We start from the raw sequence: 17,643 nt of genomic DNA, 5'->3' as shown, positions 1-17,643 counted from the left end.
CACGCAAAGGCAACTCTTACACACACACGATTGCAGTCTCAGGCAACTGGGACCACACTGCGAGCTGCAGCAACAGTGTTTGATGGGAATAGCGACAGGATGGGGGTAACGAGAAGATGGATAGTAGGGTAGCGGTAGCAGACAGTGACATGCTGTTGAGAAACGCACAGGGATGACGTGGAAAGAGGGTAGGGCAGCTATGTGCAGTTGGGAGGTTCGACAGAGGGCAGTGGAGAGGTGGGGAGGTGAGATAACAGAAAAGGGAGAAGTAAAAAGACTGGGTGTGATGGAGGAATGAGGGCTGTGTAGTGCTGGAATGGGAACAGAGAAGGGGCTGGATGGGAGAGGACAATGACTGACTAAGGTTGAGGCTGTAGGGTTACGGGAACATAGGGTACATCGCAGGGAAAGTTCCCATTTGCACAATTCAGAAAAGCTGGTTTTGGTGGGGGGATCCATATGACACATGCTGTGAAGTAGTCATTGAAATTAAGGACGTCATGTTTTTCAATGTGCTCAACAACAGGGTGGTCCACTTGTTTCTTGGCCACAGTTTGTCGGTGACCATTCATGGGGACAGACAGCTTGTTGGTTGTTAAGCCCACATAGAATCCAGCACAGTGGTTGCAGCTTAGCTTGTAGATCAAATGACTAGTTTCACAGGTAGCCCTCCCTTTGATGGGATAGGTGATGTTTGTGACCAGATGTTACATGTTACAGCATTTCACAGTCTTTCATTGCTCTGTAGCTACTCAACAATTTCATATTTACCATGCCTTGCAACATCTGATTCATTCATAATATAAATGTCTATTGTATTAAAACTTGAGTGATTTAGTTTCACAGATTTTTAGAATGGTTTATGTACTAAAAATTGCAATTCTGAAACTTTTCTGAAAGATCACATATAAAATGTGTAAGACAATCTTTTTTCTGTAGCAGAAGAGTGGAACAGAACAAGCCTATTGCCATGAAAGGAACAGTTAAGTATAAAATGCATACAGATAATGAAAACATTATGACAGGAACTGCATAAACAAAGCAATCTGTATTAAGATGTTACAATCAAATTCTTTTGTAATAAAGCTCTATGGACAGAAGAGGGTACAGAGCCACAAACGTAAGAAAAGTGGTACTGCTTATCACTGGAAACGTGCAATGCAGATCAGTGAGTCTAACTTTACATTTTCTTCAACTAGTCTATAGCATGTGTTTATGGAAAACACCACAAACACAGAGAAAGTATGTGTTTCAGAATATTTGTGCAACATGGGAGCCTAAGAGAGATTCTTTGGGTGTAGTGTGATAGTGTAAGCCTTTGAACACTTGGTTGTGGTGAGAGGCTGATATACAGTGTCTCTGAAGGCATAGGTTGGGCTGGAAGGTGAAAAGTTGGTTGTACATTGGCAAAGTCATGGAATGTGAATGAAAAATACATGTCGCAGCAAAGACTGATTTTTAGCATACTATGTTTGTGCCATATTTAATTAATTTTTCATAATACAAACTAAAACTGCAAAATAAATTCAGAAAACCTATATTAGATGATGGACAAGTTTCTGGTGAGTATTATGATGCAAATTATGTATATGTATCGAGTCAATGGAGGGGTCCGATTCCACCTGTTGGCTTTGACCCCTTGACTTATGGGTGTTGTGGTGTATGACGTCATGACGGCGCGGAGTTTAGTTTATGAATGTGTTGTGTTTGCAGATGTCGTATTGTTGCGGATGGTGGTGTCCTCTGGTGGTGTGTGTATGGTCCGCATGTTATGTGGTGTATTGGGTTCATTTGGGTGTTGGTGCTTGAAGTGTGCATTTAACGGTCATGACTGTTATAGAAGAATGGAAATTAGTTTCAGTGAGTTAAGAGTTAAGTTTCCGTTGTGTATATGCTATTGTATTGTCATTTGATGTTATTGGTTTGCTGTTTGTAGTACAGTAAATAGTTTAATTCAATTTGTGGCTTCTTTTGCTAGGTATGGATATGACTTCTAAGTTTAATAGTGAGAGTCTGCGAGCTGAAACGGGGGAACAACATGTTGTCCGTCATTAAGTTTCTTCAACTTTTTGGGATTGGGACAGAGATAGTGAAATGTAGTGTATAAAAGCAGAATATGCGAGTTGGGAGTTTGTTTCGGTTGTGTTCTTTTTTTTTCTTCCCCTCTCTCTCTCTCTCTCTCTCTCTCTCTCTCTCTCTCTCTCTCTCTCTCTCTCTCTCTCTCTCTCTGTGTGTGTGTGTGTGTGTGTGTGTGTGTGTGTGTGTGTGTGTGTGTGTGGGCGCGCGCATGTGTGCGTGCGGGTGTGTATTGGTGCTTGATGTTTTGGTATCGGCACTTGTGGTTGATTTATGTATGTATCTTAGAAGTACTCTATTTGAATGTTTTTGGTATCGTCAGTTGTATTTGAGCTATACAGGTCATGGGAAGTGACCGATTCCAATTTGTCGTCGTAGTTCTGTGTGATTTGGTATCGTGAGGTGTTGATGACCTATATATGTCAAGGGAAGTGTTTGATTCCAATGTGTCATAGCTGTGTGTTCTTTGGTATCGTGAGCTACTGTTGATCTATATATGTCAAGGGAAGTATCAGATTCCAATTTTTGTTGTTTTAGATGTTGATTTAGTGGTATCAACAGTTGCAGCGTGTTTATAATTTTTGGAATAGTAGTATTGACAATTGCGGTTGAGGTAACTAGGTGAAGGAAAGTGACCGATTCCTATTAATATTGTAAGTGAAGCGGAATTTGGGAATTTTGTGGTGTTTATAAGTCATCGTTATGCATGGTTTGGGATAATGGTGTGTGTGTGTGTGTGTGTGTGTGTGTGTGTGTGTGTGTGTGTGTGTGTGTGTGTGTGTGTGTGTGTGTGTGTTTATATTTAGTTTGTCCCTACCCAGAAACCCCCAATTTTCTGCACTGGTCCCGTTAGTTAGATTATATTTTTGGAGGCAGATGTGTTTGTTGGTTGTATATGTATTTTCGTGTTTGTTGTCGTGTTTACGTAATGACATCATAGGTGCCATATTGGAGATGTTGAGAATGGTCCTTTCTGCAATATTGGTGATGTCATGGGTCAAAGCACACGGGTGGAATCGGACGCTTCTGTAACCCCCGTATATCATACATAAACTATGAAAAATGAAAGGGGGTATACTACTTTACATTTGATGATTCTTTAGTGGTTTTGGTATTTATATTTTGGTTTTCCAGTGGATTACAGTAAAAGGGAAGATAATTGGTCACATTCTTTGACTGAACAGTTCCCTTTGGATGGAGAAACACAAGCAACCTCACTTACACAGAATGAAGAAAATGCGGGCTTCAAAGAAAGAACAGCTCACTGCTAAATTTAACAAGACAATGTCGTCCAAGATGGCCCCATAAAATAATAATAGTAATAGTAGTAGTAGTAGTAGTAGTAGTAGTAGTAGTAGTAGTAGTAGTAGTGCCAAGTGAGTACATCTATCAATCTGTTTGGATATCAGGGAAAAATTAGTAAATATTTCACTAACAATTCTACCATGGAACAAGAGCCAGTTTGCACTTGAATTTGCCAAGGAAAAAAAAACAAAAAAATTAAAAAATTAAATAAAAACAGGGGATAAAGTTATACAATAAATTGCCCAATGAGATAAAAGTGATTACTAAAATACATCTACTTAAAAACAACAGCTAAAACATAATGTAATAGTAATGCAAACTACATTGAGATTACTTTTATAATATGGGTTAATAACAAAAAGGGATAACTACAACACCCTGTCAGGTAATGCTTTTTCAAGCAAATGAGCAAAGATCTATAGTTCATAACAGTAATGTCAACTGTCTTTATTCTGAGATGAACATCTCACTTCTAAGCAGGGGTGCATACTCAGTTTGTCAAATGGATTGAAGAGATGGAATGGAAAAACACATGTTCGTGGACCTGGATTCACCAGCAGGTGTCCATAATATGTGCAGTACAAAACCATGTTTTTACTGGAAGATACTTGGGGCAGATTATGTATGATCAAAAAACATTGCAACTGAATGAGACAGTGAAGTTGTTAAGACACTAACAAAGACGGAGTTTTGGATAAAGAGGATATTCAATACTAGTTATCGACTTTGAGCAGTGATGTAGGAAACATCGACAAACACTGTAAACAATTTGGTGACTATAACATAATGTCAGTGGTGATTTTTTCTAATAGGCTACACTACAGATCTGTGTATTAAAACAATCAGGTGTTTTGCTTTCATACTCCTTGGCTTTGCCAACTAACGTCGTATCACTCATCAAAGCTGATGACTGGCATCAAATATTCCTCTTGACCCAGAGTTTCCTCTACCCCAATGATGGAATATTAGATTTTAATGTCTCGTTAACAGTGCAGTTATTAGTTGCAGAGCACAAGCTTGGATTATGAAATTTCAGGGAAGGAAAATGGCTATGTTCCCTGCAAAGGAATCATCCTGGCATATGCCTGAAGTGATTTATGGAAATCACAGAAAACTTCAATCTGGATGGAAATTCAGTCCACCAATACTGATTTAGGTTTTCCTGAAACTTTATATGGTAAATGCTGGGATGGTTCCTTCAGCAAGACCACACCTAAACCTGTCCTACCCACATTCAATGTTCTGTGTGTTTGCATACTGGAACTTTATTGCCACTGTATAATGAAAACTAATCAAATATTAACATTTATGAAAAGGATAGATTGCTACTTACTGAAAAAATGACATGTTCAAATGCAGACACATGCAACAAAAAGACTGTTATAACTTGAGCTTTTGGCCAAAGCTTTTTCAGGAACACACAAGTAGGCACACCTCATGCACACATATTCGCTATCTCCTGCGGCTCTGGGTCAGAGGTAGTGGCCATGTGTGCATGAGGTGTGCCTTTCTGAAGAAGGCTTTGGTAGAAACCTCAGTGTGTAACAGTCTTTTTTTGTGCCTGTCTGGAACTCGACATGTCATCTTTGTGGTGAATAACAAATTATCCTTTGTATAACTATTGATATTCCGACCAAGAATTTCCACTGTTTGAAATCATATATTATGAGATGATCTCTGGATGAATGAAAACTTAAATAATAATAAAAAATAAAACAACATGGTGACAAACTGAACATAAATTTGGAATAGTGACCATTTTTCCATGTTTAAGAACTCATCCATATGTCATTCATGAGTGGAGAATAGGTCATCCAGTTAACAACCGATTTCTGCTAATATAGGGTCTACACTGAGACAATAATAAAGTAATTAATATATTGCAATCCTGAACCGTCTATAGTTTTTGTAAGTTCCTTTCACGTCCGTTATTTGCTTCCATATAAGTAGATTCATTATTCTTCCTGTATTTCTAACTACAGTCACCGAGGTACCTAAATACCGGTTCTGTATGGAGTGAATAATCTATAAGCTATGAACCCAGATAAAAAAATGTAACACGAGGACGCAAAACTGTAATTATTTACCTGCCCCATGTGTCCATTCCATCGCAGCTCAGTGGGCGTAGTTCGTCATATGGGTATGCATACCGCAAATAACTGTCATAGGCATGTTGAAACATCTGTCGAACTTCCTCCCTATATATGTATGATAAAAAAAAATCGACGTCGTTACAAATATAGCGTGTTGTAGATTAAAACACTACTTTTAAAACTTTAATGTTTGCAATCACTAACCGTAGAACTTCCAAATCCTTCTTCTCATAGTTCCTCAAGGAAACTACACTATCCGCAGTTAGTAATATTGTGAAGCATAAATATATGCCACTCACAATGTATTTCACATGTGACATTTTAACAGTATTGGAGATGTTACGGTCCACACAACCAACACATGTCTCACACGTTGGCACTCACTGCTGTAAAGCAATATTTTGCTGTACAAAGTAGGTAGGAACAACAATCAAGCTACATTGTAATTCAGTAAGTATTGCGAACGCAAATTCAAGAGTTCCTATAATAGCTGTGCATGGTTCTGCTAATTGTGTAGAACCACGTATCTCTTTACTACAGTGTGACACTCGATGTAAATCACAGGTATATACTGTTTAATATGATCTGACTTTGTTTTCCTACACGTACGGTACCGCTAAATAACAACTGACGTATGAAGTTGGTGCATATTGCAGTTCGAGTCGATCTTTGGGGTCGACTGTCATATGTTACGCTTCCTTTGCTGTAAACATTAAGACGGAAACAGTGTTGACCGGTTGGGCGTGCTATGGATGTGTGTGTTGTTTCTGTTGTATGTAGGAAACACCGTTAATGTTACAGCGTGCGTTCATGTTAATGTTGCATACTAATTAATAAATGCTGTATAGTGAAACTGTGATAATACTTGTACTACCAGGAAGGTAGGACTTTTCTGTAGAGAAAACACTTTTATGCAAGCATGTCACAGAAGGGCCAGAAGAAGCCTTCAGAGGCATTGAAAAAGGAGGACATACTGCAGGCAGTGTTAATAACGGATGATTTCAGTACAGCTTTTGAACCGATAACATTTTACAAACCAGCCGTAAGTGTTACCATATGGACTAGCATTAATGTAAATTGACATCTTTTGACAAATTAAAATAATGTTTAATCATTTCTGTTTAGTCACTCCTTCCATTGGTAAATACAACTCTCCTGGATTACACATTGGAATTCTTAGCACTTGGTGGCGTTCAAGAAGTTATAGTTTTCTGTTGTTCTCATACAGATGAAATAAAAAACCATATAAAGTAAGTAAAAGTTTTTTAATAGTTTTTAAATAATCTCACTGGGAACAGCCTACGGATCTGTCAGCAAAGATGATGGATGTCAACACCATTCACTGTAAAATGATATACTGCAGAGAAAACAATTACATGCACCAAGGTAAAGTGGAGCCTCTGGTCCACTGTCATCCAGTTAGTCCCCATTCCCCCAAGCTTCCTTTACCCTCTGTTCAAACACACCTAATTCCAGCGACTCACAAGGAGGGAGCAGCAACTTGTAAATAAAAGAGGGTCAACCCAAGCATCATTAAATTTTTCCTGAAGACGATGAATGTGGCACTTACCTAGTGTACGTCATGACATTTCAACACTGTCACCTTGCCTTTTCATTGAGTGTAGGGCTTCCCGGTATAGGGATGTATATAGAAATTGCTACAAAGCATTTCCATAATAGTTTGTTGGAGTATTTGAAAATTGAATTCCAGCTGAAAGTAATTTTACATTTATGCTTGATATTTGACTGTCACTTATACAAAGCAAATAAAAATGTATTATGCTTCTTATTGATTATACTCATAAAACTGTTGCAGGAAAAGCAAGTGGAATGACAGCCTGTCTCCCATAGCTATATCAGTTATAATATCCGAAGGATGTAGATCATTGGGGGATGCAATGAGAGACTTGGATGCAAAAGGAGTAATAAGAAGTGACTTCATTCTCCTTTTTGGTACCACTGTGGCCAATCTCCATTTTCAACAAGCTCTGGAAATACATAGGTACAGCATATCATACAGTCCTAATGTCATTAGGTATCTCCTTCAAAAAAACAAAAAATTAAAACAGGAAAATGTTGCTTAGGAAGTTTCAGAAGCAAGACAAAGGAGCAGTTATGACATTATTGTATAAAGAGGCCGGTCCAAAGCACAAGTCTCGCTCACGAGAAGATGAAACGGTAATCGCTGTTGACCACACTACCAGCAGAATTGTGTTCCACCAGAAGGTGGGACAGTTAAAAAGGATCAACTTCCCATTGGTAAGAACATGAAAGGCTCATATCCTCAACTTTCATTAAGTTTACAATGTATCTGATCTTTTATTAATATATGTGTTATACAGCTGACAAGTATTAACAGTTTGGTTTAACAAAGTCACACTGAAAAGGTATGATCAAGTTCGGCATTACAGTCTTCAGTGGCTAGAGTGTGTTATTGGTTCCTCTTGTCCCCTCTCTTCCAGTTCCTGAAATCTTGGGTGTGGCAGTTCAAACTCATTGATTCATTCTGTAATTTCCTCCACAACCTGAAAGTGGCTTGTTGTGCTAGGGAGACACGTATACATAAGACAATCTTTTACCTAGAACCACACATGTTTTGAGGGAACATGTAGAGATATTAGTATTTTGTTACTCAGTTGGTTACAAGCTCTGTAAAGAATTAGACAATCCATATTTGGAGGGAACTTGGCAACCATTAAGAGAGGTGAAGGACTTTTCATGTTTTCTGTCTTCAGCACTTTTTGTGAGGTAAGCACTATCAATTTTTACATTGTGTACCACACAACTTAGAATTTAATTATTAAGTGTTCATAAATTGTAGTTTTAGGTTGTATAAGAATTTGAGGTTATTCCAATCATATTTGCATATTATTATAAACATCTACAAATGGGTGAAACGTACAGCAGTGGTTGGAGCTAAAGAGAGCATAAGGGCATTAGTCACTGCCAGTCATCAACATGCATGATCTGCACTTTAGTAGACACTGCCACTTCCGTGTCGTGAGCCCTTGTGTATTGGTGCCCTGGGAGTGGCAAAGCATTCTGGAAGCCACTCCAGTTTGACCAGCTTCTGCATGACAACAGCTGCTTTGATCATTACCTCTGTTCCATAACATTTCTGCTTGATACACAAATGTGGACCCTTCCATAAAATCAGCTGGCAGCAGCTAAATTTGAACATCTGCTACACCAGTTGTTATTGTCAATTAGCAGAGTGTCAATGTGATGTCTGGTGTGTGTTAGACAGCTTTGTGCTGATGTCATCTGGCCTCAAATCACTGTCAGAGCATCAACATCTGAGCTCTCAGGCACTTCGCTGCCTTCGTCAAACTATGACATGGGGGTCCAGCCATTTACATCTCTGTTGAGGTACCAATGTAGGACCCCTTCACTCTGAGACAGTGGGGCAGAACACTGTCTGATATATTCACAGTGGACTGGCCACGCAAAAGTGGTATGCTATGGGCCAGGAAATTCAAGCCTCCCCTTGACACAGTAGCCACAGTGGAGGCGCATCCTCAGTACTCTCACATATGGGGGTGGGTTGGAGATGCCAGGCCTGTGTATTTGCCTTGCTCGCCATAAATACCAGTGGCTTAGATGTCCAGTGATGGTAAACAAACAGTAATGAACAAGTTCTTGTATCTATGAACTGTCTTCTCCTGCTGCACCTGCATCCATCTTCTGCAGAGTATCGCCACTCACACCCAGCCATCCTAGAAACCCCATTATAATTGATGTCAGATGTGTGTCTTCTCGTCATACCCCATTGTAGTTAGTGTTACAAGAAGAGCAGAATATGTCACAGGGTAACAACCTGTAGACAGCAACCACTTCCATGGTTCTATAGTAGAGACATCCTACACAGCAGTATGTTTAAGTGCCAATTTTAGAGGTTTTTGTGTGTGTGTGCGTGTGTGTGCTTGGGGGGAGAGGGGGACCTGTATGGTTGTTTTGCTAGTCTTTCTTTGTGCTTTTTATGTTATTTTGGTACAGTGCATACTTCTGTTGCTATTAAGTAGCCAGTATGGATAAATAAGTTTTGGCTTAAAATGCTCAGTCCTAAACAGAACTAGGATGACTAAAAAAGAAAGGAGAACAGAGAATGGTCATATCTTTGACACTTATACTGCTTTGTTGCTCACCCCATTTACCAGGAAATTGGGAAAAGATATGTTTGTGTTTTTACTGTTTAGGCACAGCTTTCAGGTTGGGAAATTGGAGTAATGAGCAGTTAATGATTGTAGCTAAATTGAAGTTAGTTCGAGATGGAAGGGCATGTGTGATGTGCCATGAAAAATTAAGAGACTTGAGGGAAGGATTAGTAGATTAATATAGGAGGAAAAATACATCGAGATACTACTGTGAGCAGCTGAAGGGAATGTTTTGGAAACGCGAGGAATTGGTAGAAAGTTTTGTGGACTGCATTCACAAAATTAATATCTATACATGTGAGCTCACTGAGGATGATAGTGCGAATAAGGCCATATTACAGATGAAAAAAGAGCATGTGGTGTGTTTTTACCGGGTGTGCTGCCAGAATGTTATGTAAGGTTTGTAGGGAATTACAAAGATTCTAAATGAAGCAGTAGAGACTGCAATAGCTCTTCCTGAAATTGATGTGGTCACCAACAATGGGAAAAGAAAGTATTATTTAATACAGATATCAAATGTTTTAGATGTGCTCGTATTGATCATATAATTTCAGGGAATGGCAGTGTCGGGTATGTAAATGTTTTGGTCATTCTGAATGGAATTGTATGAATGAAAGTTTGCAGAGGCAGAGGAGGTGCTTATAAGTCAGACCTTGTACCATACCATTAAATGGTGCAGGGGCAATGTGTCCATTTCACAGTGCAGTGTAATGGTAAACACAGGTCATTTCTGTGAAGAATCAGCAGCAGATTTTTTTCTGACTGGTTAACGCAAAAGAAAAGTTTGGAAAATTCTTATTAGATATGATATCTCAGGTGTCTGTGGCGTGTAGGAATGTACTTGGTAAAGTATAACTAAGTCTGCCACACTGGAGATGAAGAAGTGTTGTTGGGGAGCATTATGAGCACGTAAATATCACAGGATTCTGAATGGGGGGAGAGTAACTTCCAGGTTATGTAGATGTTTTCCCTGTGGTTGGCAGTGGCTACAAAGTTCTATTTAGTTAATATTTCCTGGTTGTGCTTCATGCCAAAAGCAGCATATACTAGATCTAGATGGAACACAATTTCACCTTGGTTTTATGACCAGAAAACCACTATTGTCACAAGGATCACCCCCAAGTCCAGGAGAAACCACCTAAACTTCGACAATGGCACAGGGTGTCATACCGAAAGACAATGGAAAATGAATCTGGCAGTGGAAAATCCAGGATGGAATGTAACAATATGAGAGATGGAAAGTTGCTACCCACCACAAAGCGGAGATGCTGAGTTGCGATAGGCACAATAAAGAGATTCACCCAATCATAGGTTTCGACCATTAAGGCCTTTGTCAGCAGTAGACACGCATACACGCACGCACACACACACACACACACACACACACACACACACTCACACTCACGCAAGTGCAACTTGCACACACGTCTGCAGTCTCAGAGAGCTGAAGCTACACTGCGAGCAGCAGCACCAGCGCATGATGGGAGTGGCTGCTGGGTGGGGGTAAGGAGGAGGCTGGGGTGTGGAGGGGGAGGGATAGTATGGTGGGAGTGGCGGACAGTGAAGTGTTGCAGTTTAGACGGAGAGCTGGAGTGCGGGAGAGAAGGTGCAGAGGGGGAAGGGGGTAAGTAGCAGAAAGGAGAGGAATAAAAATAAGAAGAAATTAAAAGACTGGGTGTGTCGGTGAAATGACGGTTATGTAGTGCTGGAATGGGAACAGGGAAGAGGCTGGATGGGTGAAGACAGTGACTAACGAAGGTTGAGGCCAGGAGGGTTACGGGAATGTAGGATGTATTGTAGGGAAAGTTCCCATCTGCGCACTTCAGAAAATCTGGTGTTGGTGGGAAGTATCCATATGACACAGGCTGTGAAGTAGTCATTGAGGTGAGAGGTATCATGTTTGGCAGTGTGTTCAGCTACAGAATGGTCCACTTGTTTTTTGGCCACAGTTAGTCGGTGATCGTTCATGCAGACAGACACCTTGTTGGTTGTCATGCCTGCATAGAATGCAGCACAGTGGTTGCAGCTTAGCTTGTAAATCACATGACTGGTTTCACAGGCAGCCCTGCCTTTGATGAGATGGGTGATGTTAATGACCGGACTGGAGTAGGTGGTGGTAGGAGGCCCCATTGTGGCCAGTTACTGTGCCCCCACTGAGAGAATCTCTGCTCTCGTAGACCAACACCTTCAACCTATTACCCGAAACCTATCTTCCTATATAAAAGATACTAACCATTTCCTCGACCCACTCTCCACAGTTCCTTTCCCTTTACCACATTGTGCCCTGCTTGTCACTATTGATGCCACCTCCCTGTACACTAACATTCCTAGTGCCCATGACCTTACTGCTATCGAACACTACCTTTCCAGTCGCCCTATGGGTTCCAAATCAACAACCTCTTTTCTAGTCTCCTCACCCACAATTACTTCTCCTTTGAAGGCATTACCTACAAACAGATCTGCTGTACGGCTATAGGCACCCGCATGTCACCATCCTATGCTAACCTATTAATGGGCCATATAGAGGAATCCTTCCTAAATACCCAGAATCCTAAACCCCTCACCTGGTTCAGATTCATTGATGACATCTTTGCTATCTGGATTGAGGTGAAAACACCTTATTCACATTACTCCAGAACCTCAACAACTTCTTCCCCATTTGCTTCACCTAGTCTTACTCAGCCCAACAAGCCACCTTCCTAGATGTTGACCTCCACCTCAGAGACGGCTACATTAGTACCTCCAGCCATACCAAACCTACTAACCACCAGCAATACCTCCACTTTGACAGGTGCCACCCATTTCATACCAAGAAGTTGCTTCTGTATAGCCTAGCCACCCATGGTCGTCGCATCTGCAGTGACGAGCAGTCTCTCTCTAAATATACCAAGAGTCTCACTGAAGCCTTCACTGACCATAATTACCCTCCCATCCTTGTACAAAAACAAACTCCCTTGCCTTATCTTTCCAGTCTCCCACCACCTCCCAAAGTCCCACAGTCTGGCCGCAGAGGAGCATTCCCCTTGAAACTCAGTACCATCCCGGACTGGAGCTACTGAATTACATTCTCCTCTAGGGTTTTGATTACCGCTCATCGTGCCCTGAAATGAGAAATGTCCTACCCACTATCCTTCCCACTCCTCCTACCATGGTATTCCACCGTCCACCGAACCTAATCAATATACTCGTCCATCCTTGCACAACCCCTGCTCCCAATCCCTTACCTCATGGCTCATACCCCTGTAATAGACTCACATGCAAGACCTGTCCCATACATCCTCCTACCACCACCTACTCCAATCCGGTCACTAACATCACCTATCCCATCAAAGGCAGGGCTACCTGTGAAACTAGCCATATGATTTACAAGCTAAGCTGCAACCACAGTGCTGCATTCTATGTAGGCATTACAACTAACAAGCTGCCTGTCCGCATGAATGGCCACCGACTAACTGTGGCCAAAAAAAACAAGTAGACCACCCTGTAGCTGAACACGCTGCCAAACATGATACCCCTCATCGCAATGACTGCTTAACAGCCTGTGCCTTTCCATCAACACCAGCTTTTCTGAATTTCACAGGTGGGAACTTCCCCTGCAATACAGCCTACATTCCTGTAACCCTCCTGGCCTCACCCTTCGTTAGTCACTGTCCTCACCCATCCAGCCCCCTCCCTGTTCCCATTCCAGCACTACACAGCCATCATTTCACTGCCACACCCAGTCTTTTAATTTCTTTTTACTTTTATTTCTCTCCTTTCCACTACTTACTCCCCCCCTTCGCACCTTCTCTCCCGCCCTCCGGCTCTCCGTCTAAACTACAACACTTCACTGTCCGCCACTCCCACCATACTATCCCTCCCCCTCCCTGCCCCAGCCTCCGCCTCCATACCCCCACCCAGTCGCCACTCCCATCATGCACTGGTGCTGCTGCCCGCAATGTAGTTTCAGCTCTCTGAGACTGCAGACATGTGTGCAAGTTGCACTTGTGTGAGTGTGCATGTGTGTATGTGTGTCTACTGCTGACAAAGGCCTTAATGGCCGAAAGCTATGATTGTGTGAATCTTTTTATTGTGCCTATCGTGACTCAGCGTCTCTGCTATATGGTGAGTAGCAACTTTCCATCTCTCGTATTGAAAATTAATATGGACCACTCTTAAGAGCTGTTCTGTCAGTTAACCTTTTCTTTAGTTGAGCCTTTGCCTGAGAATGAATAATTAGAAAACAGTGTATTTCAGTTCTTCAACTGCTTTGTAAATTTTGTGGAGCATGACATCCTGACTTCTCATGCAGTTTAAGTGGGCTGTTTTGAAGAAACTTGTATCCATGTGTGGATAATACATATGAAAATAGCAGTGTGACCATCATTACCGAGAGAGAAATTCTGCTCTTCCATGCAATAAAATGCACTGTGTACACAGCTCCTCAGTATCATATTCTATATTTCTTCTGCTTCTGGAAAAATCATTAAGCAGTAAGTTCTCCAGAAGCTGAGGCTCAGTGTGTTGGTTCTCGAACCCAGTGTTTTTTTTGTTTTTTTTTTTTTTTCCCTCTCTAGCTGTGCTCAACATCTCACTGTACAGTATTTTGATACCTTCTTTTGTTGGTGCATTACTGTACTGTTTCTCAGTGTGCAATGCATGTTTCCAGGTTATGGTAATGTTGTATAGATTCCAGTCATTTTTATTGCTTGGTTGTGAATGATTTGCCCCATCTGAGTAGCTGCATCTCTAATATAACCTTTTTTATTTATTTTTCTGCCAGAAATTCGGTGCTCTCTCCACATCTCAGTTTCTTCTAGACAGAGATTTTTGCCTTTTATGCTTTCAGCAAGTTATCTTCTCATGTCAAAGTGCTTGATCATCTGTTATTAATTACATTTTACCTATTAAAAGGGGTTTGTGCTTTCATTCATGCTGCCGGCCGTGGTGGTCTCGCAGTTCTAGGCGCGCAGTCCGGAACCGTGCGACTGTTACGGTCGCAGGTTTGAATCCTGCCTCGGGCATGGATGTGTGTGATATCCTTAGGTTAGTTAGGTTTAAGTAGTTCTTAGTTCTAGGGGACTGATGACCACAGCAGTTGAGTCCCGTAGTGCTCAGAGCCATTTGAACCATTTTTTTCATTCATGCTGCAATGTAGTGTCACCTGTGAGCGAGTATTGTACATTACATGGTATTGCACATTCAAAATTCATAATTTTATTTACCAAGGCCATAGTTGGTTCTTTGAATTTCTTGTTCAAGCAAAAACACATACTCGACACTTATTTTCCTATTCAGTTGCAAGATTTGTGGCCGTATGAGCATGAAATGCACACAGGTTTTGACACTAGTGGTAATGGTTGCCATTGCAGACAAATCATTTCAAGCATTGACTTTAACACTGTGTATAAAGAAGGAAAAGAAAACAAAATGCTGGCCCATGAAATTGTTGAAATTGAAAGACAGATATATCCATGAAAATCTGCTAAAGGAAATATTACTATCAGAACCTAATGATTATATCAGCTTTCTTTGAATGGACAGTTAGAGTTGTAATAACTGAGTTACTTTGCCCTCACATTGGAAAAAAAGCATAAATATGCAAAAATGTATTGTGTTCTACTTGGTCATCTAATGACAGTTCATTAAAATATCACATCTTTGGACGATATACCTTGTCCTGCTTGTATGTTGTGTGTACTGTATTGAGTTTCTTCTTAACATCTTCCTGCTTAATATATGGCTGGGAAAGAACACCTGTACCGTTTTGGTAATTGCCAATACTATTTTGTTTTTAATTCTTGCTTGCAGTTTCCGTAGATGTAGAAACTCAGGATACAGTGAGAAAAATTGTAATTTTTATTTATTTATATTTTTTATTTATTTATTCGTAAATATGTGCAGTGAAATATTAACACAAGTAATGTCTGCCATCTTGCCAGACCTGCTGTCAATCAAACTTTCTCTCAAGCACATCAAACGACACTGTATGTGGTCAAATATTTGCAAATGTATTGTAGTAAAGTCTGGCAAACTAATTGTGTATGGAGTACTTTAGCTTCCCAAGCAGAATTTTATGACTGCTGCTGCTGCTGCTGTTGATGGTGATCTAGGGTTTGAAGAGACTAAATATCTAAGGTCATCAAGTTCCTATTCAGTCCCAGGATGGAATCTGTGTACCCTGTGTGTCTGCATCTAGAGTTAATTCTGTGTCCAAATGTGAGAACGTATTCTAAATGTTTTCATAATCTGTGTCTGAGGTGGAAAGTGGGTATCACCCTGATATTCCCTTTGTGTGGTAAGGGAAACCACCTAAAAACTACATTCACCCTGGCTGGCTCACCAGCACGTGTCATTAGTCCACAAGACAGATTCTATCTGGTTCAGATCACCTACCCAAAATGTGAAACCAATGTGCCAACATGCACAGCTATCTGGACAGGTAGAACTGTGTGCTTTATACAGTCAAAGACCTCGTCAAGATTACAGAAAATACCAACATGGTAATTTTTTTCTTTACTCATACCAGAATTGAGTCCATGAGATCCCATGCTGTCTTATTTGTAGAGAAGCCTTCATGTAAGCCAGAGTCTTTGTTAAAAGGTTTTTACCAGAAAAACTTTTCAGTACTCTATTGTAAAATACTTTCTCAAACATTTTTGAGACCATGGGAAGGAGGGAAATCTATTATAGCGGCCAGTTGTTTCCCCTTCTGTGTATTGTTCTTACTACTGCATATTTCGGTCTTTCAGGAGAGACACCTTGTTTCATTGAGTGGATACAAAAGTAACTCATGCTTGCTGTTACAAGTCGGTGGTGTTTGTGATCTCTCTAACAAATGAACTGGCAAAACTGATGACTGTTGGTAAGAGTATGTATTACTTGTCTATATGAGTTCATTGAATCTGCTTTTGAAGGACCCTTTTTGCCATGCTTTCAGATACTGTTACAAAGGATTTATTGAATTTAGTAGCCAGTAATTTAAATTTCATACCACCTTTGCCACTGCTACCGTCATCTGAGAGGCCAATATCTTGTCTTGCTGAGTTTATTCATTCCACTCCTAATAAAGCTCTAGTTGTCACTGCCTTTGAATTGTTTGTGCATAGGACATGGTTTATGCCTTGTTGATGACATGCTGCACATTTTTGCAGTGCTGCTTGGTGTGAATTTTTAAGCCTTGATTAGAATTAGTCCTTGTATTAAATAAAGCTCTCTTTTTCTTGTACAATATGTTTAGATCCAAGATGTTAGCCATCCTTTTTCCCAACTTCCACTGTAAATGTCCCTGATCCAATGTAAGGGAAATTTGGATTCATCATGTTGTAAGAAGATTTTTGGGAATGAATTGAACTTTGCATCTATTGTGTGTCCTTGTTCTTGCCATTTTTCACTGTGTAAGTTCTGTCCGCATTTATAATTCTTCATTTATAATTCTATGAAAGTTTAACTCTCTGCAATTGCTTAATGAAGTTCAAAACATTTGCTGTTAGGGGCCTATAGACTGTCAGAACTGCTGTCTTGTATATTTCCAAGTCTACTACCAAATTACAGCATCCAGACAGCTGTTAAATGCTGTATTGACTGATGTCTATAACCTGGGACTTTATTTCACTTTCGGGTAAAGCACCACTGCGCCTTACATACATTTGTTCACTTCTTGTGACTTCCAGCTGGTGTTGTGTCATGCATAATATATCTGTAGAAATACTTTTATGTTTTTCAGGATCCTGTACTGATATGAGAAACCTATGTTTCTTATTGAACAAGTGTCTTATGTTTGGATAGGAAAGTCCAAATGGAATATGAGTGTTAACCTCTTTACTGTCGAAGCTTATGTTTTCTCATATCTCATTTATTGTTGCAGCTGTGTTTATCTTTATATGTCAATGAAGTCTTTCATGACAACACTGTTCTATTAAAAATTCTCAGACTTCTTATTGCATCAATTCAGAGTAGAATCTCGAGCTTTTGATGATAACCTTCGTCACTTTCATCACCCTCAATTTTAAAAAGACACAACATATTCAGTTCTG

General features: G+C 40.3%; 2 protein-coding genes across 4 annotated transcripts in view; one reads left to right on the top strand and one right to left on the bottom strand.

Moving 5' to 3' along the window:
• LOC126354152 (ER degradation-enhancing alpha-mannosidase-like protein 2) overlaps window positions 1-6,029 on the bottom strand; it is a 94,648-nt gene extending 88,619 nt beyond the window's left edge. The window contains exons 1-2 of one of the 3 annotated variants that reach the window (XM_050003564.1): window positions 5,679-6,029; window positions 5,469-5,579 (exon numbers count right to left, since the gene is read on the bottom strand). In XM_050003564.1, the coding sequence (XP_049859521.1) occupies window positions 5,469-5,579; window positions 5,679-5,794 (227 nt within the window). In that variant the 5' untranslated portion in view covers window positions 5,795-6,029. Of the gene's footprint in view, window positions 1-5,468; window positions 5,580-5,678 lie in introns of those variants that run through there. The other 2 variants (XM_050003566.1, XM_050003565.1) reach the window with 2 other exon arrangements.
• A 167-nt stretch (window positions 6,030-6,196) lies between these two features.
• LOC126354153 (translation initiation factor eIF-2B subunit epsilon) overlaps window positions 6,197-17,643 on the top strand; it is a 65,223-nt gene continuing 53,776 nt past the window's right edge. The window contains exons 1-4 of the mRNA XM_050003567.1: window positions 6,197-6,516; window positions 6,600-6,724; window positions 7,291-7,476; window positions 7,559-7,733. Of these exons, the coding sequence (XP_049859524.1) occupies window positions 6,394-6,516; window positions 6,600-6,724; window positions 7,291-7,476; window positions 7,559-7,733 (609 nt within the window). The 5' untranslated portion in view covers window positions 6,197-6,393. The remainder of the gene's footprint in view (window positions 6,517-6,599; window positions 6,725-7,290; window positions 7,477-7,558; window positions 7,734-17,643) is intronic.

Source organism: Schistocerca gregaria, chromosome 3, assembly GCF_023897955.1.
Source record: "Schistocerca gregaria isolate iqSchGreg1 chromosome 3, iqSchGreg1.2, whole genome shotgun sequence".
Classification (NCBI taxonomy): domain Eukaryota; kingdom Metazoa; phylum Arthropoda; class Insecta; order Orthoptera; family Acrididae; genus Schistocerca; species Schistocerca gregaria.
This window is presented reverse-complemented; position numbering and strand designations above follow the sequence as displayed.